This window comes from Oryzias melastigma, linkage group LG11, assembly GCF_002922805.2.
Source record: "Oryzias melastigma strain HK-1 linkage group LG11, ASM292280v2, whole genome shotgun sequence".
NCBI lineage: Eukaryota > Metazoa > Chordata > Actinopteri > Beloniformes > Adrianichthyidae > Oryzias > Oryzias melastigma.
The window spans coordinates 2,344,309-2,368,796 of record NC_050522.1 but is presented as its reverse complement, the minus strand read 5'-3'; the positions used below and the strand labels follow the sequence as shown (position 1 = coordinate 2,368,796).

The 24,488-nt window shown below is 40.0% G+C and overlaps 2 protein-coding genes across 5 annotated transcripts in view; one reads left to right on the top strand and one right to left on the bottom strand.

The window, feature by feature from the left end:
• Positions 1–22,446, bottom strand: part of slc66a2 (solute carrier family 66 member 2) — a 36,041-nt gene extending 13,595 nt beyond the window's left edge. For 2 of the 4 annotated variants that reach the window (XM_024257945.2, XM_036214287.1), the window contains exons 1-4: positions 21,885–22,446; positions 21,296–21,429; positions 16,633–16,683; positions 4,123–4,339 (exon numbers count right to left, since the gene is read on the bottom strand). In XM_024257945.2, coding sequence (XP_024113713.1) covers positions 4,123–4,339; positions 16,633–16,683; positions 21,296–21,429; positions 21,885–22,090 — 608 coding nt within the window. In that variant the 5' untranslated portion in view covers positions 22,091–22,446. The remainder of the gene's footprint in view (positions 1–4,122; positions 4,340–16,632; positions 16,684–21,295; positions 21,430–21,884) is intronic. The other 2 variants (XM_024257946.2, XM_024257947.2) reach the window with 2 other exon arrangements.
• Positions 22,447–22,969: 523 nt separating this feature from the next.
• On the top strand, positions 22,970–24,061 carry LOC112136312 (heat shock factor-binding protein 1). The gene is made up of 3 exons (XM_024257929.2): positions 22,970–23,106; positions 23,254–23,320; positions 23,824–24,061. The coding sequence occupies exons 1-3, from the start codon at positions 23,047–23,049 to the stop codon at positions 23,925–23,927; spliced, it is 231 nt and encodes a 76-aa protein (XP_024113697.1). The 5' UTR covers positions 22,970–23,046; the 3' UTR covers positions 23,928–24,061.
• Positions 24,062–24,488: the final 427 nt, after the last annotated feature.

Sequence of the window (24,488 nt, the reverse complement as noted above, 5' to 3'; positions counted from 1 at the left end):
ATTTTAGACATGTAAAATAATGTCTCATCAACTGATACCTTTAGAGGATTCTTCAATCTTTCCTCGGCATCTTTATGCACAATAACACAACATTTTACCCGGAGTGCCCAAACGTTTGATCCCCACTGTAGTCGGAGGACTTCATTTGATTGGAACCAGAATCGAGTCATTTTCTAAGGGTGACGCGACGTCTCACTGTGGTCCTCCAGAGTATAGGTCACACTCCCAGCCAAGCAGAGGACAGCGACTTCTACTCAGACAAATACGGTACTCAGAAATGCAACTTTGAGTTTAATTTTCTTGAAATATGTTGTTAATCATCAGAAAAATGCCAGGAGAACATATTAAAATCACCATTTTATTTATTTAGGGGACTTTAACCATCCCCCCCAAAACCTAAACAAACAGAATTAGAAAGTAGTAAACTCAATCATAGGGACCCGCCTTAAATCCAGACTATTTTACCTAATCATTTCCACTACTTGTCTCATTAAGATGCTATTTTTTTCCATGATTCTTTTAGTCATCAGCTTCATAAAAGAGTTTATTGGAGTCTCTGAACAGAAACCAACTGAGGTTTCATTCATACTGAGTTTTTCCAGAATTCTCTAAAGTCTGGAAAATGTTAACTGAGATTGAAAGGAGGAAAGGTTCTTTTAGAAAACATCTTCCTCCGCCGCAGAGGGGGCATCTGTGACCAAACGAGTCTTTAACCCTGATTCATACTGAGTTTGCACGACCCCCCCATAGGACTGGAGTATCCCTGCAGGTTTGCTGACATATTTTCTGAAGTCATGTTTATCAAAGCAGAGCGAGAGCCGTCGTCACGGTCAATGGGACTCCATGAAAAGGAGCCGCTGTTGGGAATGAGGGAGGCCAAGTCAAAGACTGCAAACTGGACAGGCAGGACACAAAGAGCACGGAGAGAGGCGGCAGAAAGGCTCAGCGTGGGCGCCGTCACGGCCGCTGAAGTGGACAGGCAGCCCTGCTGGAGCTCTGATATCCGTCTGCTGCAGAAAGACCACCAGCGGAGTGGCGGTGTGGTTTCAGCACATTATTACTTCAGTCGTCTCAGGTCTGTTCCACACCTTCAGTATTTAATGAACATCTTGGGATGTGTTTTTAAATTCTACTGATGTCTGATTGAGCGTTTTAAAGCAGCTTCAGGTCACATGGACTCAGAAAGCTCCTTTGATTGACCCCCCCCCCAAAAAAAAAGTGATATTCCAACTTCTAATTGCAGCCCAGCACTGAAGGAGCTCAGAGGAAAAGCTCATTAACATATTGACTTCTCAGGTGGTGTACATTCATGTAAGCCTAATAAACAGCTGTCAGGAGGCTGGACAGGTATCCCCATGCTAAACGGCCACATGTCAGGGTTAATGAGCAAATGTGAGAGGACAGGATCATTACTGAGGCATTTTCAGTGTGACTGACGCAGCAACACCCTCAGCGCTGCCAGTGATGAAGAGCACATTACTCATCAGGACCATGACTTTACCATTAATCCAGGACAAAATGCACTAATGAGATTTCCATTAGGCTGTCTTGAAGGGCTGAAAAGCTGAGAAACGAGAAAGATGATCAATAATTATCTGCAAAGAGTATTTACATCCCATCTGACAGCGAGACGACACAAGTGCTGCACTTTTTGTCCTCATTAAGTAAAATGCAGCTTATTGCAGTTGATCTCAGTCAAAACATCAAGAATATGGTTTTTCTTGTGAGAGTTTCATTTTATATAAACAAAGAATGAACATAAAACTGATGAAAGTGTTTTTGATGGATAAAACAAAAACATACAGGTTTAAATGGGTCATTTCCATTATTACACAACGTTGTTCATCTCATATTGAACTGAAGAGTAGGTGAACGTGTGTTCAGCAGCATGTGTCCAGCTCTTTCGGGTGGGGTTTTACCAGGGGCGCGTGTGCTTCAGTCATATTGTTTAAAGATCATGAAGAATTAAAAACAAAAGGATAACAAAGCAGATTTAGACTGAAAACATCCATCATTTGGTAACTGTCCAGAGAACTGTCGCACTGAAAAACAGCTCCAAAGAAGTCCGAACCAGACAGGTGGTCCAGAACACAACTGAGGAGCTGCTGAAGAACAGGTGAACAGGTGTAATGTGTCAGGTGGATGGAGATCTTATCATGGTGAACACTGACGTTTGAGGAGGAAACCAAACACCGAGGAGCTGCTGTGGTGAAGTTGAGAGGTGGCTAAGAAGACTGAGAAGCTGACTGGCAAAAGTGTGGGGGGGTGAGAGAAGCATGCAGATGGTTGATGTTGCAGAGATGGAAGTAGGCTGATTGACTGGTGCTATTTATAAGTGAAGTGAAAGAAAGTGAGCTGTCAAGGACATTTAGTGTCAGGCTGCAGTCAAAAGCCCCACTGCTGCTGGAACCAATAACCTGTATGTGATGTACTTCACCAAACATTAAACCGGACATTAATGCCAAAAACTCTGACCTAAAGCAAGCCTCAAGCCTTTATCTATCAAATACAAGAACCTCCTGCAGTTTAGGGCTGGGTTGATAAAATCGATGAATCGATTTAAACCTAATAGATCAATAGTCGATTCATAAAAATATCAATCGATTTAGCACATAAAGCTAAAGTCGGCTAGCTTGATGCTAACATTAATGGAATTTCCCATAGGACAGCTAATGCTAACGCTCAGTCGACCTAAAAACACATTGCTGACTAAATGAACATCTTTATAAACTCATTGGGATGAATTTTCCAAATTCTTTCAAGAAAATATTTTTAAAGTAACTATTTGTGGTCTATTTTTGCTCATAATTTCTTCTTCTCCTGAAAAAAAGTGTACTTCTAAAGTGTGATCACCACCTAGTGGCCAAACTGAAACGTCCTCCAGGAGAAGCAGAACAATGTTTACTATGTTAATGATCTGAACATTTTAGTTAGAACTTCTCCTTTAGAGAATCCATGTAACACTGGATGATATTAACAATCTCATTATTTCACTGATACATTTACAGTATGTGAACTGGATCAGATTAATATAAATATATTCAAATCATATAATAGATTATTCATGTATTTCTAAACAAATGTGTATAAATGTGTAAACTCTAAATTGAACTGAGCTGAAGATTAAAAAAATGGAATGGAATCAAATAATTTTTGTAAAGTATAATCGATACCCAGCCCTACTGCAGTTTGTCAAGCAACCACTGGGGGAATACTACAAGTAAACTGAAAACAAAAATCATGAAAGCATGAAAGAAAAACATACATCCGGATGTGAAAACCTGCATCATAAACATCAGTTTAACAATGTTTATAAACACATATTCACTTTTTTTCTTTTATTTTGTTATGCGTTTCTTTTTTAACTTGATGACAATGTTTTTGTTTCAACTTGGCTTTATTTCTTTCTCCAACTTATGCACAACAAAAAGCACGCCTAAAAGGATCTTCTGAAGAACTTGCTTAACGACTACTGTACAGTTGTTGTACATTAAATCTCAAATAATAATCATTTTATATATTATATATGTAACTACAAATAAAACCTGCCTGCATCAGAGTTTTTTTGTCAACCTTATTTTTGCTTTCCTGTTATGGATGTTTAGAGGACTTTGGGCTTGTCCACCTGCTTCCTGTTTGTTTTGGTTTTTTTCTACGTTGGATTAGAACAACCAAAACGGAATCTAACTCTGGTTTTGCCTTTAATGTGGCTTCTTGAGACAACTGTGCTTGATTAATAAAATAAACACCATCTTATTTTAAACAGGAAGTTGTGCTGAGCTGAGGATGTTTTGGCAGCAGTTGATCCTCAGCTCTACAGCAGCCTAAATTAAGCACCATCAGATACCGATCAGGCACAAATGCAGCACAATGAATTTTTGAGGTAACGACCTTTCATGCTACCAAAGACTGAATATCAAAGAACAAAAGCTGTGGCTATCCCCGAGATCACGGCAGGTGTTGCTAAAGGCCACAGCTTTGGTAACATCAACTGCCAAGATGGGAACAACCAAAGACAAAGACAGGCTTTAAACTGGCTCCATAGAAACCAACAACATGAGCAGAAACCTAAAGCTGTATTCCACTGTGGACTCTAAATGTTGAATGGTAGCTGGTGTGTACCTCATGCCCTCTGTGGACTTGTTCTGATGGTTGCAGTAGAGTTGCGGCGTGCCGAGCATTGCCTCTGTGAAAACAGCCAGGAAGCCCAGGGTCTCCACGAAGAGCGTGGAGTCCAGGAGGAGGTAGGTGAGGTAGGCTGCCACCAGGGTGAAGGCCAGCACGCATTGCACGTAGTCCATGAAACGACTCCACAGCCAGAAATAACTCCAGTCAAAGTCTAAAAAGGAACAAAAATTATAAAATTTATCAGTGAGACGGAAGACAATGTTGGAAAACTCAATCAATAATGCAGGTGAGTGCTGCATTATTGATGATCTGATTCCCAAAGTTAGAGGATTCAGAACACAACTTCAAAATATGTGTAAAGAACAACAATTAAAAATCAGACAAAAACTAGCTACATATGTCCAACTTTCCCAAGAAAGTTGAATTAAACAGTGATGGAGTCCATTGGAGAAGTAAATCCTCTCCAGAAGGATGAGGAGAAAAGGACAGCAGGTGAGTTCAATATGAGGGTCAATACTCATGACTATTGGAGTTTTCAGTCTGTTTTTTTATACATTTGCAGAGATTTTCTAAACCTTGTTTTTTCTTTCAGGATGATTCACTCATGATTAAGAAATGAAATGACGTTCCTGGTTTTGGTAAATGGAGCCATGGTACAAAGAGTGAGTGTTAAAGGGGTCTGAATACTTCCTGCAGGTAAATGATCACAGCATTAAAATGTGAGGTTACTGCTGTGGAAATGCAGATGGAGAAGGATGCTAACATGAACACATTTGTATTCTGAACAGGGAACAGAAGAGTTCTGTTAGCTTCACGGGAATCTAAGCTTTCAAATTCAGATGTCTCTTCCAAACCATCATTGGATGCCTGTCACGGGACATCTTCAGAGCTTGGAGCTGCACATTAACAGTAGACCAAGTCTTAGAATTTATGAAGCAGTTAATCACCTGTAAACACACGAAGGCAGGAGCTCAGCTAAATGACTGATAACATTCATCAAAGATAATTATTCAAACTGATTCCTTTCTCCACAATAACTCTTCTTTAATGTTGTTTTGCTCTACAAGGATCCGGATGCTTTGAGCAGCTGCTTCCTCACTGGGACGGTCCTGTGGGTTTGGCTGGAATGTTAATGAAATTATTCACTTTTAACAGCCGGTCATTTGGGGGCACAGGTGCTCAAAATCAGCACTGATGAGCAAAAAGCAGGATGTAGAATAGTGACTAGTGATACTAGTCCTCTGACTATCATAGATGAATTCAGTTGCTCACTCTACCACGTTTACTCAGCTAACATTTCGAGACTTCATGGCTCTTCAGGTTTCTACAATCTGCTTCTGCAGATTCTCTTCAGAAAAACATTCAGATTTTTCTCTTTGACTCTCTTTCTTTCTTTGGTCTGTGGAAATTTCATTTGCGTTCACACTGTAGTGAATCACACCACAGTTCATCTGCAAGTGAACACAAACTAAAGAACCCGAGAACCAGAGTTCTCTTGTTAGGATCAAACCAGAGTTCAGAAGAGCTTTATAGCCCGAAGAACCGAGAGGACATCAGGGAAACCAACAAATGCTGACCAGCTGCAAGCACAAAGCAGATATCAGCAAGAGCTTTTCTGTTGAGCCACAATATACCTGAATGCTAAAGAAGTAAAGAAATGATAGCAAGTCTCCTTGTTCAGAAAACAAGGGTCTGGTCCTTTGACCAGCTAACAAAGATGGAAATTTACTTGGAGTTTTTGGTTTTCTTTTAGTACCAGCAGCATGATGTTTGCAGAGTTTTTCTCTCCACTGTCAGCTTTTGCTTACTCTCTATGAGGAATGAACTCACTTGGTCACTTTCAGAGGCTGTTCTTAAAACACAGTTCAGACAATCTGGTCTCATTGAAATGATCTGGCCTGGAATAGACTCAAACATTCACTTGATGTTTAAAGTTGCTTTTGCGCAGCGTCCTGAGACCACGTCAGATGTGACTTGACATTTATTGAATCATTAGACAAGACTTGAGGTAAAAGTCTGTCAGTAAGATCTATGTAAAGTCATTAGTGTCAATTTCTCTGCAGTTGGTGACAGAGCCCTCAGAGCCACCTAACACTTCTCGCCTGTTCTAACTCATCAAAACTGAATTCCAAAAGTAATAAAATAAATGTTATGAGTTCCCACGTGCAGCAAGATGCTGAAAAATGACTGAACGAGCCTTAGGGGATTGTTGGTGAATGTGCTGTTCATGCATGATATGAACTGAGCCATGGTGATGCTGACTCTGGAAAGCAATTTTATGGAAGCCAAAAAAAACCTGTTCTTTGCTGCATAGGTTAAACTTTTTACTCAAAAAACTATGACAGGTTCAGGGAACATGAAGGTTCCTGTAGCTCCTACTGTCACAGCAAAGATCCTAAAGTCATCTGAGATTTGAAACTATGCTAGAATAATGTGGATCATAACAAGTTTCCAGTTGTGTGATTTTTTTTTCTAACAAAACTAGTCATTATGTGTACAGTTCTGAACAATTGTTAGCGTTCTTACAGTTATCTCAAATAGAAAAGTACAAAATCAACCATAAAAATTGAAATGTTGATGACAAAAGGACGGGAAGCGCTGTTATCTTTAAAGACAAAAGCCAACAATGAGAAATGGGCTCTAATTGGAGGATTTATAAGGATTTATAAAGGAGTCATATATTCAAGCATATTGTGTTTTATGTCTTAACTTATTAAAGCAATAAACAACTTTGCTTTAACCAGCTTCACAAATGAGTTCTGAGTTATCACACCATTCCTACAATTTAAGAAAAAAAAATAATGTTTGGATTCTACATTTACGTTTAGACTCTTCTGAAACTGAAACCTGCTTCAGGAATGTGGTCATACTCATGAGGTTTACAAAAGCCCTGAGGGAGCATGACAGTCAGGTGAGGCTGGAGTCAGTCTGGGAAAGAGGGACTGATGAACAATGTCACCCTGCCATGCATCCACACACCGGTTATCCATTCACTCCAGGACTGACTTCATGCATTCTGAGCTCAAACTTAAACATAAAGGAGAATTTGTTTGAGTTCAATTGATAAGCATGTAAAGCAACTAACATAAGTTTTATTTTAGTTTTTGGCAAACACCTTTTGGATTTGTTCATTTCAAATGTGCTTTTCTTTTCAATGTCTTACTTTCTCTTCTGTCTTTAAATGTCCTGTTCAAATGTAGGCAAGTAATTGAATGAAAACAAAACTACAAATCTGCTGGATGAAACACTCGACCACTTCAGGTTTCAGTTGAAAAAGGAAACCATGGCACTGCGCAAGACATCGTTACCTGGATTAACTTGGCTTTGAAACATGGGAGACAAAGACTTGTGGTGCAGGCTGTCAGAACAAGGACATGCTGCAGGCTCCTTCAGATCTGCAGAGATGAGTCAACTACTATATGTCTATGTAATCTTGGCCGAAAGCAAATGAGCAGAAATGTGTTCTAAAGGGGAATTTAAGACACCAATGCAACCAAATGATGAGCGTGAATAAGGTTTACCCTCATGGGCCTCTAGAGAAACAGTGAAAAGCAGACTGAAGACAGTAACACTGCTGTTGCACGTCTTAATCTTAGCAAATCGCTAATGTATGACATCAGATATAAAAGACGACAGATGTTTATGACATTTGGGAACAGAAATGACTTAAATGTGTTTTCCTTAGAGAGACTACATTTCCTGATACTGACATTTAGATGACATTTAAACATGAATCTGCATGAAAACGCATTGTGCTACTCCAATTGTTTCATTGTGAAGGACAAAGTGAATAAACATCAAGCCAGGTCCCAGCCTTCTGTCAGCAGGCCAGAAGTCCTTCCAAAGGAAAACCAGACATGATAAGGCGGTGAAACACGTACAGTTGCTGTTCACATCATGGTGGAGCAGAGCTGTGATCTGTGTTTTAAAGGCATGTTTATCCTGTCGCAGCAGATGAGTGACTGTGCAGTCATAACTGCAGAAGGCAGAAGATTGTGTGGGCCAGTGTAGCAGCATGCTGGTGCTGCCTGATAACGGTCCGGCGCAGCAGGAAGCCATGAAAAGCTACAGAGCTGCATTCCCTGCCAACGTTACTCCTGCAAACACTTACAATGATTTACTACATCAATCAAAACAATACAGAACACACCGTACACAGCATTTACAGCTCTGGGCCATACTATTACTAGTTTTTTTGCATTATATAATTCAGATCTATTTGTAGGGTTAGCAAGAGATTAGTTAGTTAGGTTTCTCAGAACCACAAACATTGGATTTTTACTTTATTTTTGTATTCATCTCATATTCCTAAAATCAAAAATAACTGGCTTTACCAATGAGTCAGTCCCACTCTGACTGCCATAGCTGTTGCATTGTGTGCATGGTGAATTTGATCAATTTAACAAGGAAAGTCTCAAATCTAAACAATCCACACTCTGATATTTGCAGATTATTTTCCTGTAAGGAAAATGAATGATGAAAGTATCAGCTCACATGCATATATACCAGCAAGCATTTAGTGAATCTAAAGCAAAGAAAAAAGTATTTAGCAGTCATCAATTCTGCAGGTTGTCCCACTTCATAAGCTGAGTCTGGTCTGTGATATTTATCATAATAACACACCTCAACTGTGAGAGACAGAATGATAAAAAAACAACAGGAAATCACATTGGCTGATTTTAAAATAACTTAGATATTTATATAATGGTGTATTAAAAATAAGTATTTGGTTCCCACAAAAAGCAAGAATTGTGACCTTCACAGGCCTGTTACTTCTTCTTTAAAAGCATCTTGTATCTTTCACTGGTTATCTGTATTAATGTTATCCGTTTAAACTGGTTACCTTTATAAAATACACCTGTCCACACCTTTAAACAGTAAAACTGCAATCTCTCCCCCATGACAAAGGCCAAAAAGCAGTCAATGGACATCAGGAACAAGATTGTAGACTTGAACAAGACTGTAATGAGCCAATTTACAATAATCAAGCAGCTTAGTGTGAGCAAATCAACTGTTAGAGCGAATATTAGAAAATGGAATAAACAAGATCACGGACAATCTCCCGCCTCCACTCGGAGCTTCATGAAAGATCTCACCTGGTGGAATGAGTAACCTGGAACACGGTGAGGAAAACGTCTAGAACTACACAGAGGACCTGGTCAAAACTCTGAAGAGAGCTGCGACCATAGAAACAAAGGTCACTATTGTAACACACAACTTCATCCTTGATTCAAAACCTGCAGAACTCCTACTTAATCCAGCACATGTCCAGGCCCGTCTAAAGTTCTCCAGAGAACATCTGGATGATCCAGAGGAGAACTGGGAGAAGGTCACGAGCTCAGATGAAACCAAAACTGAACTCTTTGGTATTAGCGACACTCATGTTTGAAGGAGGAGGAATGCTGAGGAAAACCCTATCCAGTATGAAGCATGGGGGTGGAAACTTCATGATTCAGAGCTACTTCTCCAAAAGGGAACAGGATGATTGATCCACATGGAGCAAAGGATTAGTGGATCTATGCATGGTGTGAGATCATTTAGAACATTAAGGATGAAACATTTCTGGAAATTCCAACATGACAATGATCCAAACACATCGCCATGGCAACCAAGGAAAGGCTAAGCATAACAAGGTTCTGGAGTGTTCTAGCCAGTCTCTGGACCTCACTCCAATACAGAATTTATAGAGGGAGTTGAAAGTCCATGTTTTCCAGCAATATCTCCCAAAACATCACAGCTCTAGAGAAGATCTGCATGGAAGAATGGAACAAAATAGAAGTTACAGCACGTGAAAACCAGCTGAAGATCTACAGGAAACCTTTGACCTCCGTCATTGATAGCCAGGATTACATTACAGAGTACTGATGTGAACCTTTGTTATTGCCTAGACTTTTATTTTCTGCACTATTACACAAAGAAATTATTTATAAATCAAAAAATGTGATATTCTGGATTCTCTTTTTTTTTTTTATTCCGTCTCACAGAGTGTTTCTGTGATGAACAGTACAGAAGAAATTCAGCTTTTCAAAGTAGAAGAACTCACAGAATTGATGAATGAAATTACTTTTATGCCTCACTGTATCCATTTTAATCAACTGAACATTTTCCACTTAGTACAATTCTAAAAATGCAAGAAAAAAAAAAAAAAAAAGGGCTTGTCACAAAAACAAATGAACACAAAATTCCTGTGAGTCCATCAGCTGTGACTGAAATTAGTCCTGAGGAGTTAATGGCAGCAGTGGAGCTCACACACACTGTGGCAGCAGTGGTGGCAATGTGTGGGAACACACTGAACTCTCCTTTTGATAGCCCAACTTCTCTGCTCAAACTCCCACAGTGAGCCAGTACATGTGTGGGAAGACAAGGGTCACAGTTGGAGATTTCAATTACTAGTTTTTCAACTCTTTTCTGACAACTTCAGCAAAGCCCTGGACAAATCCACTGGAAGTACTCCAGAAAGCTTTACCACCTCACAAAACATCCACCAGAACAGCAACAACTTCTTTTATAAAAGAGTGACAAAACAGAGCAGAAGGAAAGCTCTTTGTGCATCTTTCTAAAATGTTAGAGCCTCCTTCCTCTGGAAGGTAACTAATGTTTAAATTGTCAAAGCCAATGAGAGTAGAGGAGGAAACTACTGTGGGACCAGAACGAGGACTGACCAGAGAAACTGCACCTTCTCTTCTTTTGATCCCACCATTGCACTGATCCTCTGATCGTTGCTTTATTTGTATCACTCATGATAATATTTGGAATTTCATTGCACTCATTGGAGGAGGCTGCATCATAATTAGTGTTAATTTTACTGAAAAAAATAATCAACCAGCACATTGAACAAGCTTTAACTAACAGTGTGATGAAACAATTACCAAAGAGATTGAGATAAAAATGTTGGGATTACAGGATTACAGGATTACAGGCAACACTAACATGGAAACAAAAACATGACAAATGTTGGAAAACACGTATCACATTGTACACAGGGTTTCTTTATGTAGCAGATGTTCAGAGCATCTTCTTCTTCCAGGCCCTAATCCATCTGTCCTCAGCTCTGGTGTGTTTATTCTCATGTTGCACAAAAAGTGACAGATTTGCTTTCATATTTGTTTCCACCAACACTTAAGCCAATTTACAGCAGCTTTCTATTTTGAGTTTAATATCATGAAAAAAGTGAAGAACTGATTTGGGTTTCATCACGAACCTTACCCAAAGCTGTAATAAATTGTCTTTGCTGTTATTGCAGCGCACACCACAACAATTAAATTGCTCTTTTTCAAATAGGTAGAAAACGGACATACATGGGAGAGAAGTGGTGGCAAAAAAGCACATGTGCATTCTGCTCTTGTTGGAGTAGAGAAAACAGTAGGTGAAGAAAAAAAAAAAAACACATCTATACAGAGAAGCACAGTACAAAAAAGATGCACGTGAAATGGGATGGGGGGCGGGGTATATGGGTCCTAGTAAACCACTTTGGGTGGGGGGTTCAAATATCAGGGGCAAGAGGGGCTGAACAGTCGGGACTACATATTCCAGCCTTTACATACAAATCTCTATAACCCTTGTGCTATTCTAGGTATGCTTACATGAAATGTGGGGTCATCTGGACCCCACAAGACAGCGCGAAGAACTTTTTTTTTCCCAAGATTTTTTTTTTTTTTATCTTCACTGGTGTCCGTGGTTGACATGAAATCCTGTCCACCTTTTTCACAGGAGGGATCACACATCAATAAGGGTCAGGTCATCTGGACTCCATAAGGTAGTACAAGCGATAGCCGATAGCTTTGAAAAGTTAAGGGCAAAATATACTCGGCTAGGAAAAGTCAGATTAGAAAGGAGTTTCTTGGAGCCAGCAGAGTTATTTTGTGTCTGCCAGCTGTGTCCTTGACTGGTCTAACAGAGCCTTTGAGAAGCTTCTTAGACCAAAAACGTTGGTAAATTTGATTCAGTTCTCCTCTGGTCAGGTTTCCTCTGATCAAAGAAGAAATTTTCTCCAAGTTATCATTCATTTTTCATCCAGCTCAAAGACATTGCCCTGATGGGCAAGAAGGACATGGACCTTTTGGTCGAGATGCAACGGTCTTACTGTTTGCTGCTTCAAAACTACTAGATATCAAAAACCATCCAATCCCAGTTGCCAGAAATCAGATTAATAAACATCAAAATAAGTTTATATTTTCATTATTTTCCAAGGACAGCTGGAATGGACACATAAGTCTCCACTTCCTCCATGGACTGTTGGCATGTTCAGCTACAAAAGCTCCATGTAGACGAGAAAGGTACACTTTCCTGCTCCTTAGCATTAAAAAAAAATGTCAATCAAACTCAAAGAGCAGCTATTAGAGTGAAAATGACAGAAGATTGCATAGGAATGAGGGATACAGGTTCAGAGGGTAAGACAAGACTTCAGAGGACCCTGGAAGAGAGAAAAAAAAGTGTCCGACTCTGACAACAGCAGGGAGAGTGCAAATATCTGAATGTTTGGAGATCATAAACCTTTCCTCATGCTCAGTAAAACTATATGACCATTTATTTGTATGTATTCAACAGAAAGTATGATTTTTAACCATTTTAAATCCAGATCTCACTGAAACTGACTGACCACGCCTTCGCCCTACAGACACTGGGTAGGCGCCGCCATTCTCATCACCCCAGATGGGAATTTAGCAGTTTTGGAAAATGGTTAGTTGGCATTGAAAGGTGACTAAATTGAACCCAAAAACTAACAAGCAAAGCAAAAAAAGAGGACAGGAAAAGTTTCATAAAGAGAAAGTGTTTATAAAAAATATGCACAACTGTTTCCAGCCTGAATGGCTTTGCCATTTTAGATGCTGTGACTGGAACAGATGCCTCAGAAAAGTCTGTTCACTTGCTGGGATTTCCAGCTGCAACAGGAGAACCTGAATAGCGCTGAAGAGGAATAAAAGTGTCTGTAAAGGCTGGAGCCGCTGCCCGCTGAGTGAGAACACAAAGACCGGAACATTTCCATCCAGCTTTCCCATCATCCAGTCCTGCTTCATGGTTTGCTGACACTAATTCGTTTTATACTGCAGGAGCTTCAACAAAAATCCAATCACTTTTTACCTTTTGGTCTTGAAGATAAATATTTGACTCTAACAGACATTAAACACAGGAGAAACTTTCCTCTCAGCTGCTGTCAAAACTTGCCCTACAGATAACTCATTTTTTCCCATAAATTCTTTTATCTCCACCTGAGCGATTGCCAGAAGTCCCGATGGTGACACAACCGGATGATCTAATGTCCTTCTAAGGCTGCAGTAGGCTATCCACGCGGCGGAACCATCCATCCTTTCTAAAAACGACCAGACAAACTGTGATGCACGAGGCAGAAACTGAGTTACAGCCTGCAATTGAGCATAAAGTTCATTGACTCTGCAGAAAATTCTCCCAGTCAACCATCAAGACTCATTAGGCTTTCCCAGGAAGTTTTCTGTAAAGTTTTTCATCTGGGCTCAAACATCCAGCTGCTAGATGGAGCTGCCTGCAGGGATAATGTGGCTGCAGTTATGAGAGCCTCTGAGTGCACATGTTGCTATGGAAACCAGAGCGTTCATGAAAACGGCTTCTGCCTTTATGCCATTATTTATTATGCCTGAACACAAATTACGTGAAAGCCAAACTATTTCCCAGAATGCATTAAAGTTATGACATATTAAAGGACATTTTCAGTTTTCTTCAAGTTATCTACTTATTGTCCCCTACTGCCACCTGCTGTTCAGACTTAAGACAGCAGCACAGCAGTTAAACGCTTCATAAAAAGGACTAAAAAAATGTAACTATTTTATAGATGTTACAGCTAAACTCTACACATTTTCCCTACTTTTGCTTTTCAGGAAACCTCAAAAATCCATCTCACGTTTTCTAACCAGCCATCAGAGTGAAGGTTTTAATTGCAAAGCTGAATGAGTAAATTGCCAGTATCCACAGAAGATGACACCTTATAAAGCTTCATTTCATGACATTTTTAAGGCAAAAAGCCAACAAAGAAGTAACTCGCTGAGTAAACAACATGATCCCGTCAGTGAACAAATGAGACACGAAGGTCAGCAGGAGACACAGAATATATATAAGACATGTTCTTGAATGGGCCGGGTTCATGTTGGTGTTTAGGTCAGAGCATCAATAAAGTGACCTTTATGACAGCATCACCTTCCTAAAGCCTTAGTCACATGTACCGTACTGGAGCAGCTGGGGGTGGGGGGTGGGAGTGGGGTGACTCTGACTGTCTAATGTCCTCATTTCTAATTAGGGCTGGGTTGACAAAATTGAATCATTGATTTTAATTGATTTAAGATTAACAGAACAATACTTAATTCGCTATAATATAAATCGATTTACCTCATAATGCTAAAGTCCGCTAGTTTGATGCTAACGTTTATCGGAACATAAATTGGAATTGAACCGATCCAGGCTCTTGTGAATTGAATCGTTTCTGAAAGTTATAATCGATGCCCAGCCCCATTTCTAATACTATGTTACGGCCTGTGTGTTCAAACCACTGCTTTAAATGAAGAGTGTTGTTATCGTGCGTAAAGGCTTCTGCGGTCAAAAGGCTTGCGTTCCCATGCTGCCACACACATCTTTAAGTGTACTTTCAAACTCTGCGGACAAAATGCGAGGCCATTGAACGCATGTTGAAAGCTAAACCAGTTGAACTTTGACCAATCAGGGATGGAGATTTGGTAGAGCGTCCTGTTTAATGTTCAGAATTCCCAACCAGCCTCGGCCCTGGGCATAGGCATGCAAGATAGCCACCTAGGGCACCATCTGCGCCAAATTACAATGATTTTTTTTTTTTTAACCATTTAATACACCACTCATTTAGTGTAAAAAATTTTTAAAAAAGGTAATAATTAAAGCCATGAATAAAATAACTCAAAAGGTTCACATAATCATTTTGTGTGGTGGTGTGCCCCTCCTTGCCTGGAGCAGCCCCTGTCAAAGCTAGGCGGGGGGAGGAGGATGTAAGCTTTAAGGTCACAAATGAAAGGGAGAGGGGGAAAACGGGTCTTAAAGCAGAGGTTTGTCTGTTTCATTTACACTCAACGGCCTAGAAACTCGACAGTCCAGTGTGAACACCGTATACTGAAAAGGCGTTCAAGAACACTTTTAGCACATTCAATACCGTCTGTCACATGCATGATAGCATAACAGTCAGCCTGCATGCATGCAAGTGAACAGCACCGACAGGCTCCTTGTGCGGTCTGCTGGATGTGAGAGATTAAAAAATGAAACATTTAAAGTCTGCGTCTCCCCTACATCAATCCTTCCTTTACCCTTAAGTGTTGTACAAGTGTTCGCTATAACCCGTTGCCCACAGAAAGCCCATAGGAAAAAAAATGAAAAATCGCTCTATAATCTTCATATTTCCTGCAGAAGACCTGCCTGGTTCATCCATTTGTCACCCTCAGACAGCCTGAATCCAGCTGTGAGGGCCGTGGTGACTACAACTTTAAAGAGTTCAACCTGACATGAACATACACAAAGACACCCACCAGCCTAAGAAGGAATCAGTGCAGGAGACAGAAAGCTGATAATCTACAATTCACACTTTTCTTTTTTTTTTTAAATTAAAACAATAGTTATGGTGAAATGCAGTGTACATGTTGGTGTTTACAAAAGTCATGAGGAGAGAAGGCCACAAAGGTTCTGAGTACAGTACAGATTTCCTTGTTAAAAGCATGCTTCTTTAAGCTGGAACTGAGGCTTGATGCTTTCACATTTTGAACACTCAAAGACAACAGTTTAGTAAATTGGGCTGATTTCTTTCAGCTTTAAGTGTAAGCAACACTTTTTCCTGTCGGGTTAAGAGCTAGAAATGAAAGGTTTTTATTCTAGTGTGGTGAAGCTTAAAGAGCACTAAAGTCTAAACTTGTAAAGATCTCAAAAGAGCGAAGCAATGACAAAAGATTCTCTGGATTAAGTCATTTTTGAGTCGAGTTAGTTATCAACATGCTCACAAAAGGATCAGATTTATCCAGCACTGTCTTGAAGTTGAGTCACGGCATCTGGACTTCAAGTTTTACCACTCATCCAAGCACCAGTGGTAAAACGTTTCAAGAGAGAAGATTTGAAGTCCAGATGCCATAACTCAACCTCACGACATGCTCACCAAACCAAAGTCAGAAAAGTCCAGGTGTTTGCAGCACGTCACAGCAAGCTAACAGCTTCTAAAGTCCAAAACGACTCGCATGCAAGTGAAAGCACAAGGCAAACATGCAAAGAGCAGGCATTCACCGACTCACACCAAGTGCATGTGGAGAAACGTGCGCTCCCAGCAGCGTGCACAGCGGACAGCCGGGAGGATGCCTCCACGTGAACGGCATGCTGCTGAGAGGCTCATGCTTGAATTAAACATGTGAGAAATGAGGTTAGTCCGGATCTGTTAGTGTCAGCGGTGTCTGGGTGGAGGGGAAACGGGGGGAGAGGGGGGCAGATGAGCTACCACTGATGGTTCACGTCAGACACGGCAGGTTCTGTACATACCCAGAAAGAGCCTCTTATGGACTCTGATCTCCTCGTCCTTACCATCTGTCACTACGACAAAGCACAGAGGGGAGGAAGCAGAACAGCTGGTTTTCTTTACTGCCGTCATTGTATTCAAAGTTCATAGGAAATTCTGAATTCCTCGTCAACTCTGAGGCTAAAAACCAGAACACTTTTCACAAGAACATCTTTTTTTTGTTTCTCAGCTTAATAGGAAAAGTGCAAACAACACTACAATTATGAGACCTGCAAACACAAAAACATGAGTTCTGATTCAATGGACTTCATTCACAAACAGAACTTTAGTTTTTAAATGTAAAAAAGCTGAAGATTCTGAAAATGGATAAAAAAACATTGAGTGTATCTGAGAACTGGACTGAGTGAGTGTGATGTCATCCCTGTTTACTTACAGTTTCAATGAAATGGAGTCAATTCAGTCGTCTTTTTTTGCCTTACCGATGTTCTCCATGTTAAAAACCAGAGAACCAGTAAACAGTGAAACCTTCCGCTCAACATTTCTATGACAACCACTCTAGCCAATCAGCGGAGAGCTTGTTGGGTGTCCACACCCCTAAACTTAAAGCAGGCTCAGGAGAATCTGGTTGTGTCCAAATATATATATATATATATATATATTTGTTCGGGCTGTCCAATTACCCCCTGTCTCTAGAAATTTCCCAGAACCCTCAGCAAAAAAACTAGTCTGCATCGGTTTTCACTAGGTTGGCAAATATTGACCACAATGCATTGCATCTGAACAAATTTTTCTTTGAAATTTTTTTAAAATGTACATATATTTTTCCTAAACATCCAAGTTTTCATCATGAAAACAGCAGGTTCAGAAATACAGTTTGTAAAACATTCATACTTGTTAGGTTTATACTTTGGGAAACCGGTGACGTCATACTTGCTGTTTAAAATCATAGTAGAGAGAATGGAGCCCAAAAACTGTTCAAATCCAGGACACTACATGGTCTCACCCTATTTAGTAGTTATTAGACAGTAATGCAGTTTGAACACAGCCTCTGTCAAACGTTTTGAACGTTCACTGCAGGACTGAGCAACAGTGTTTATTTCTCTAGAGAAGTTTATGGGATTTTGGATTATTCAAACCAGTACTTCCTGTTTGGAGCACCAGGGGGGAGGAGTCACTCAGTCCAGTTCTCAAATACAGTCAATGGCATCTTTCTCTCTCGCATGATTCAATATGCATCTTCATACATGGTCCAAATATTGATACATAATGGATTAAACTTTGTGGTGATACAATAAAATCAAATTATTTGACCAAAATCAATACAATCTAGATATTTATTATATTATATTATATATTTATACTTTTTATTTTAAGAAACCAAATGTCAGAACAACTTCAAACATTTCGGTCTTTGAGACAGTTTTGTTCTTTCTTCCTAAATAAAATGTGTCATCATAATGTTTTCAGTGCTGTGAAAAAAGGGGTTCTATACGTTTAATGAACACAACACACATCCATTACTGTAGTTCACCTTCAGTCAACTGTAACTGACCCCAATGGTAGAAGCGAGCTTGTGATTGGACGTCTTTTTGTTTACATCACACGTACAGAACAAGACAGAAAAGAAAATTAAAGTTTGACAAAAACTATTCGCGTCTTGGTCCATTTTATATCGTTTTTATCAACATAATCTTGTTGATATGTGAGGTTTTCAGCCTCTCAGTACTAGATCATGTTTCTGTATCGACATCTCTCTAGTAAAAACTAAAGACCCCTAAGACAAACGTAGCAAATGGAGAAAAAAAGCTTTTTTTTTTTTTTAACTGAGTCAGCTAATTCATACTCTTAAAAGTCCTAAATGTTGTGAATTATTAACGCGGAACAATATAATGGCTGTGGAGTTTGTGGAGTTTCACCACAAATCCAAACCACGTCCTGAAAACCTCCTTCTGCCTCATCACGGTTTGATTTGGGTGAAATCTAACCAGTTCAGGTTCAACAGTAAAAGGGAAACTAGAAACTGATAGCCTACACTCGATTGTGATTTGAAGATTTTCTAGCATATTGGTATAAAAATAACCTTATTTTGTGAAGCACTTTGCATCAAGAAAACCATCAGTACATGCAGCTGGAAGCTAGTCTCTCCATGAAGACCTTCCAGACTCTGAGACTGTAAAGAAAACTCGAGTTACCCAGCAGTTAGATGTTAGCATTAGCTAAGCTTAGCTTTTAGTTTTTCTTCACTTTTCCACTTGTCCCCAGAAGCTGCACCTTAGACATGATTCTTCTAGATTGATTCATTGGAATCTATTTTTAAAGTTAAATTTAAACACTTTTTTTAATAGTAAAGCTTGAAGCCAAATCCCCGAGTCATTCCTTTACCTTAGCTGTGTTTAGTTTGTGCTGCAGAATGTCCTTACTGTAAACTTTTCCTCCTTAACGTTGCTGCAGGCTCTGACCCGTCTGTCTGTCTCCTTCCTGTCTGTCTGTCTGTCTCCTTCCTGTTCTTTCATTGTTTGAAACAAACACTCCAACCGTCCTGCTTTTATTTCCTTTTTCTGTGGTAAAATCTGCCTCTAATATCATGAAATTAACTTAGTAAACTGCTAAACAAGGTGCAGCTGTCTTCAACAGAATTACACACAGAAGTTCTTCCTATTTAAAAACCCACTCCAAAGAAACCTGTGTTTTTAACATGTTATTGTGTCATTTTTCTCTCAATGGAGGACATATAAAAAAGAATTTAAACTTAAAATTGCATTTCTTAAGATGTATTTATACAAATTGTTGTGAATCAGGAGCAGACAAAAAAAAGACATTTGAAAAACGTCTCAGTTGCGACAGAAAACACGCTGGGCGGAGCCACAAGCTCCCTGCTCCGCCCCATTCTGATCATCCACCTGCAGATATATAGATCCATGAACGTCTTTGTTTTCCTGGTCTGAGCTGGAATCTGGATCAGAACTGGACGGCTGGATAGAAATGATACTGATCACCATTTTTGTTGCACTGTAATGTTTTCTTAGGATTGTGAGGGGCTGTAAGCTAGCGGTAGTGTAAACAAAGGGATCATGGGAAATAAACGAAGGCTTACTCTGTGCCAACAGTCCCGCCCACATCTCAGAGGTGAACTCCTGCTGCTCTGCAGAAACTATGTCCCAGTAAACAACACAAGTTTTTTTTTAGTTTGCCTAAAAACTGCATCATCATAATGAAAATCACTGAGAAGACTTTAAAATGGATCAAAAGATGATCAGATTAATTCAAAAAGGAAATAGATGAACCAGCAGAAGTTCACAGTCTTATAAGTCATTCCCACAGGTGTTTTAATGCTGGAACAGACTGGTCCAAACACCTCTGAGCTGCAGCACAACAGCATTTTACAGCTAAAAGAAGAATGGAAAGCAAAGGCAGATGAGAGTAAAAGACAAAATGGACAAAAGAAAATGAAAGTCTTTGTTACAGAGAAATTCCAGAGAAAGTCAAACACGGAGGAGGAAGTGTGGTGGTATGGTGGTACTGCTTCCTGTGGTGGCGGTTTGTGTTGTTCCTGTTCTCTGAGTCCAGTCGGTCACAACATGCTCCCCCAAACCGACCCCGGTTCTGATGGAGTTTTTCTCTTAATCTTCCAGTCAGAGGAAACTTTCCGTCCAAATGTCGCCTTCTGCTTGCAGAGTACGGAGATTTTACTGAAACATTTCGGTGTAATCTGTTATTCACTTATGTAGGATGTAAAAACAAAATGAAACAAATCCGATCAGAATTAACAATATTGTCTGCTTTGTGTCTCTTGTGAAGCGTTCTGAGTGTTGTAACATTAGAGCTTGATACTCCAAATGAATTGCTGAAATGCTGGTTTTTAATCCATTTCCTTTTTTATCATTTCCTTTTCTCAGGAAATCAGGAGTTATTTGCAGGTTTTATGCTGACCCTTTGGAACAGATGTCTGATGGTCAAATATCAGGGAATGGAACAGAATGGAACTTCATTGATCTCACAAAGGAAAAATGATCTTTACTATAACAAAGTGTCTGAAAATGATTGTTATGAATCAATTATTTTTTCCTAATATTTTAACCATGAAATGTTTGGTAACTCATGCATCTTAACTTTTATTTATGATTAAATCAGCAAAACTGTGTGGAGCCCAACAGAGGAAATATGCTGCAAACAAAATCTTTTATAGTTTCCTGTCAGGTAGTTTGAGATTTTTTTATGATTATTCCTGTTAGGCTTCATAGACTCAAATACTTTTCTTTCGTGTTTTTCTTCCCGATAGACATCTGGTTTTAGGTTTTTGACAGAGCCAACATCTGTCATGTGGTTGTTGTGGGTGAGATGGAATAGAAACTAAGGTGAGTCCTGAGACTCACCGGCCTCAGGTTCTCTTGTTTCGTAAATGCAGAGAGACAGTAATTTTATTTTGAAGGACTAATCAGAGTTGAAGGTTGCTCAGTGGTGCATCCCATGCTACCAAAAATGAAATATTTGCTCCTTTACACAGTGATTTCAGCAGGTATTTTAAAGAAGTGACTTAAAAGAAATAAAGAGGTTGTGAATCGCTTTACGGTTCTGAGACTGAATTAATAAGAAACTTTGAGCAACAATAAGAAACCATCTGCAGGACCGCTTTGCATAAACCTGCACCCCACCGCGCTCATCATCACATTCACACGCATCTCTGACCTATGAAGGAGCGCCTCTTGGTGCTGAGCTCGGACGCCACGCGGACGTTGGTGCACAGGTTCAGCATGGCTAGCATGGTGCAGATCATGACGATGCTCTGCCACAGCAGCACCGTCTCGAAGTACCGCCCAAACCTGAGGAAGAGAAGTGGGAGGAGTTTACGTAAGTGCCTCCCAGAATGTCCAGATGCCCGTGAAAGCACCACGGGGTAAAAGTCACAGGCAGACAGACGTCTGACAGTCTTTGGTACCACATGATTACAATACCTCAATACCCCAGGCTCAGGGCGGACACTGTACCACCGGCCCACTGCTAGATCAATCTAAAAGTGTCAGATCACACAAAGTTCTGGAGCACATCGGTGTCGGTTCTCCTGGTTCTCTGCAGCACCGTTCAGAACAGAACCGGTCTAACATGCTGGTCTGGATGAACTTCAGGATTCAACAGTTAACGTGTTTCCTGATGTTTGATAGAGAAGCTGAAAGCTGAGATGGATCTGCTGATGCTCAAATGTGAAGGTTTCTCACTTTCAAACTTCAATTTCTGACAGTTTGGGATCAAATCTGGTTCTGATCGGAGAGCTTCTGACCTGAACAGGATCCTCAGGATGTTTGCCACGAGCAGAACCAGACACACGTACGTGGAGAAGCCCTCAGCATTCTGGGAGCGCCGGATGTGTCTGTACTGAGGGACGTAGGGGACGACCCCCCCGAAAATCATGGCACCAGCAGCAACCCAGGTCACCAGGATGCCGAACCCGGAAACCAGCTGGTCCAGCAGTTCCTCATCCATCATCTTCAGCAGCAGCTGCTTGTCACCGGATCCGCCCGGCTCCTCGCGGTTCCTCCGCGGTCATCCGTGAGCCGCAGCACCGGGGCTTCACAGGAAGAGCTGCGGCCGCACCGTCATCACGGTCGGTCCCGGCAGAGATGACCAACTTAGTACGACTGAGTTATTTAGTTTCTAGGTCCGCTTAGAACCGCTTCGGTTCAATCCACAGAAACGTCAAAAACTGCATTTAAATTAGATCCATAAACCTACACGAAAAACAATTTAAACAAACCGTAAAATACTTGAGTTACTCAAGACTGTGGTAACAGTTCAGCCGTGCTTTCCTTTTTACTTCCGTAAACGTCACACGTCATGAGTCAAGCCAAAGATCATTAACTCAAGTAAGATGAATTGCATCGCTTCAAAAAACTGAATATCAGAATTAAAAACAATTTAAAAATAATAATAAATATGTTGTTAATTTTATTGTGTTTGGCATTTTTATATGTTGGTGGTGATCACGAATAATTTTTAGGTGAAAAAAAATTCAAAGTAAAAATTCAAAAGATTTCCTGAAGGACTTAATGTTCTTCGCATGAAAGTGGCCAATCATCTGCTGACATCACGATGTGCGCAGTAACACATGAGATGTGTTTACCCATTAAAAAAAACTCGGATTCTACTTTTCTTGAGTTTTTCTTTTTTTATTCTTACTCTGAAGAAAATAAAAATACAATTACTTTCTGGTTGACTTGAAAACGGCTTTAAGTCTGATGTTTTAGCGCCATGTGGGCCTGAAACACTCTAAGCTGAATGGAAGCATATATTAGAAAATATTAAACGAAGACTAGAGTAGTAGCAATAATGTAAGCAAGCAAATCTAACCCACATACTGTGCTCATCTTTCGTTCATTCATTAGACATCAGAGCAGTTTTATTTTTGAAGGAATTGGGCGGAAGTATCTGTCTAAAAATGTGACATGCGCAGTACAGCTATGTCTGAAGGAGACGGCGGAGCAGCTGCAGAGCTGAAAGAAGTAGTGAGTTATTTAAAGTGAAACTTCACAATTTAACAATTAACTGTAGAATAAAGATATTTGTTAAAACAACAAGCCATCTTTTGTGTTCTAAGATTGTGAGTTTTAGAAAGTTTTGTTTACAAAAAATAAAGTTTTCCGTCCTTGCAGATGGAAACAACCATGCGGAGGCTGCGGGACAGATTTGAGATGACGTCTGGACAGCTGGAGTCAAACAATATCCTTTAAGTTTGAGCTAAAGATGTGTTTTTTTCCGTTTAGATAAGTTTTCTGGAAAAGTTCATGCTTATGACCGCTAGAGGGCGACCAAACAGGAAATGCTCAGATTTGTTTCGGACAGTTGTGCTTTTATCTTTAGGGGTAAGTTCATTTCTTTGCTTATTATTATTATTATTTTGTTGTTGAAATGAATAGGATCTGCTGTCGAATTGTTTTGGGGTTTGTTATTAACCACTCCTCACTGGGTTGGTCATAAAAGGTTGTTTGCTGTCAGGCTGAACTTATTTACTTGCATCACCTGGGTTGGTGTTGTTCTGTTTACAATCATCTTGGGACTCAATATTTTATATTCTTCTTTTGTCTCTGTCTTTATCCACTTCTGGCTTAATGTTCACACCTTCAAAATTAAAGAGCAGTTCTGGTTTTTCAAAAGTCAAATAATTTGTATAGAAAATAAACATCAGCTGAAGTGTAAAGCTGAACTTTCCCTAACTTGGACACTTGATCAAATGGGCCGCCGCATCAAAGACCTGGAGAAGAACGTGGCGGAGCTGATGTCCCAGGCCGGCATGGAGGCGTCCTCTGATGTCAGTGAATCTGTCTGATGGGACCTTTGAGGTCTGAAGGTTTCGTTCAGAACAGCGTCCTGTCACGGCTCAGTGACTCTTCAGTCCATTATTACAGAAAAGCCTGAGATGTTCCAGAAGTTTCTGCCAAAGAAAACCAGCCAAAACCTGAATGCCAGTTTATATTTTTTTACCTGTCAAAACGTTATTTTAATGTTAGATGTCACAGATACGGATGTAAACACACAATAAGTGAAGCTAAAAATGTTTATTGTGAAAGGTCTGCTGAAAAGGTGTCGCCTCAGACCTGCATCTCCATTCCCGCTCGACCTGTTCAGCTGAAACAAACTCACTAAAGTTAGAAAAGCTTTCCTGTTTTTCACACAGAAATGATTGTGTTCTAATCTAAAAATAACAAACATTTACATTTGAAAATGACAGTAAAGAAAAACTTTTTCAGGTCCAACATGGAAGGAAACACTTTCTGATTCTGAACCGAGCATTCATGCAGCACATCCTGAACCTGCTGTGGAGCTTCTGAAGAGCTCATGAAGATGCTGAAGCTGATAGTCAGCTAAAATATTAGTTAAATGCCAAATT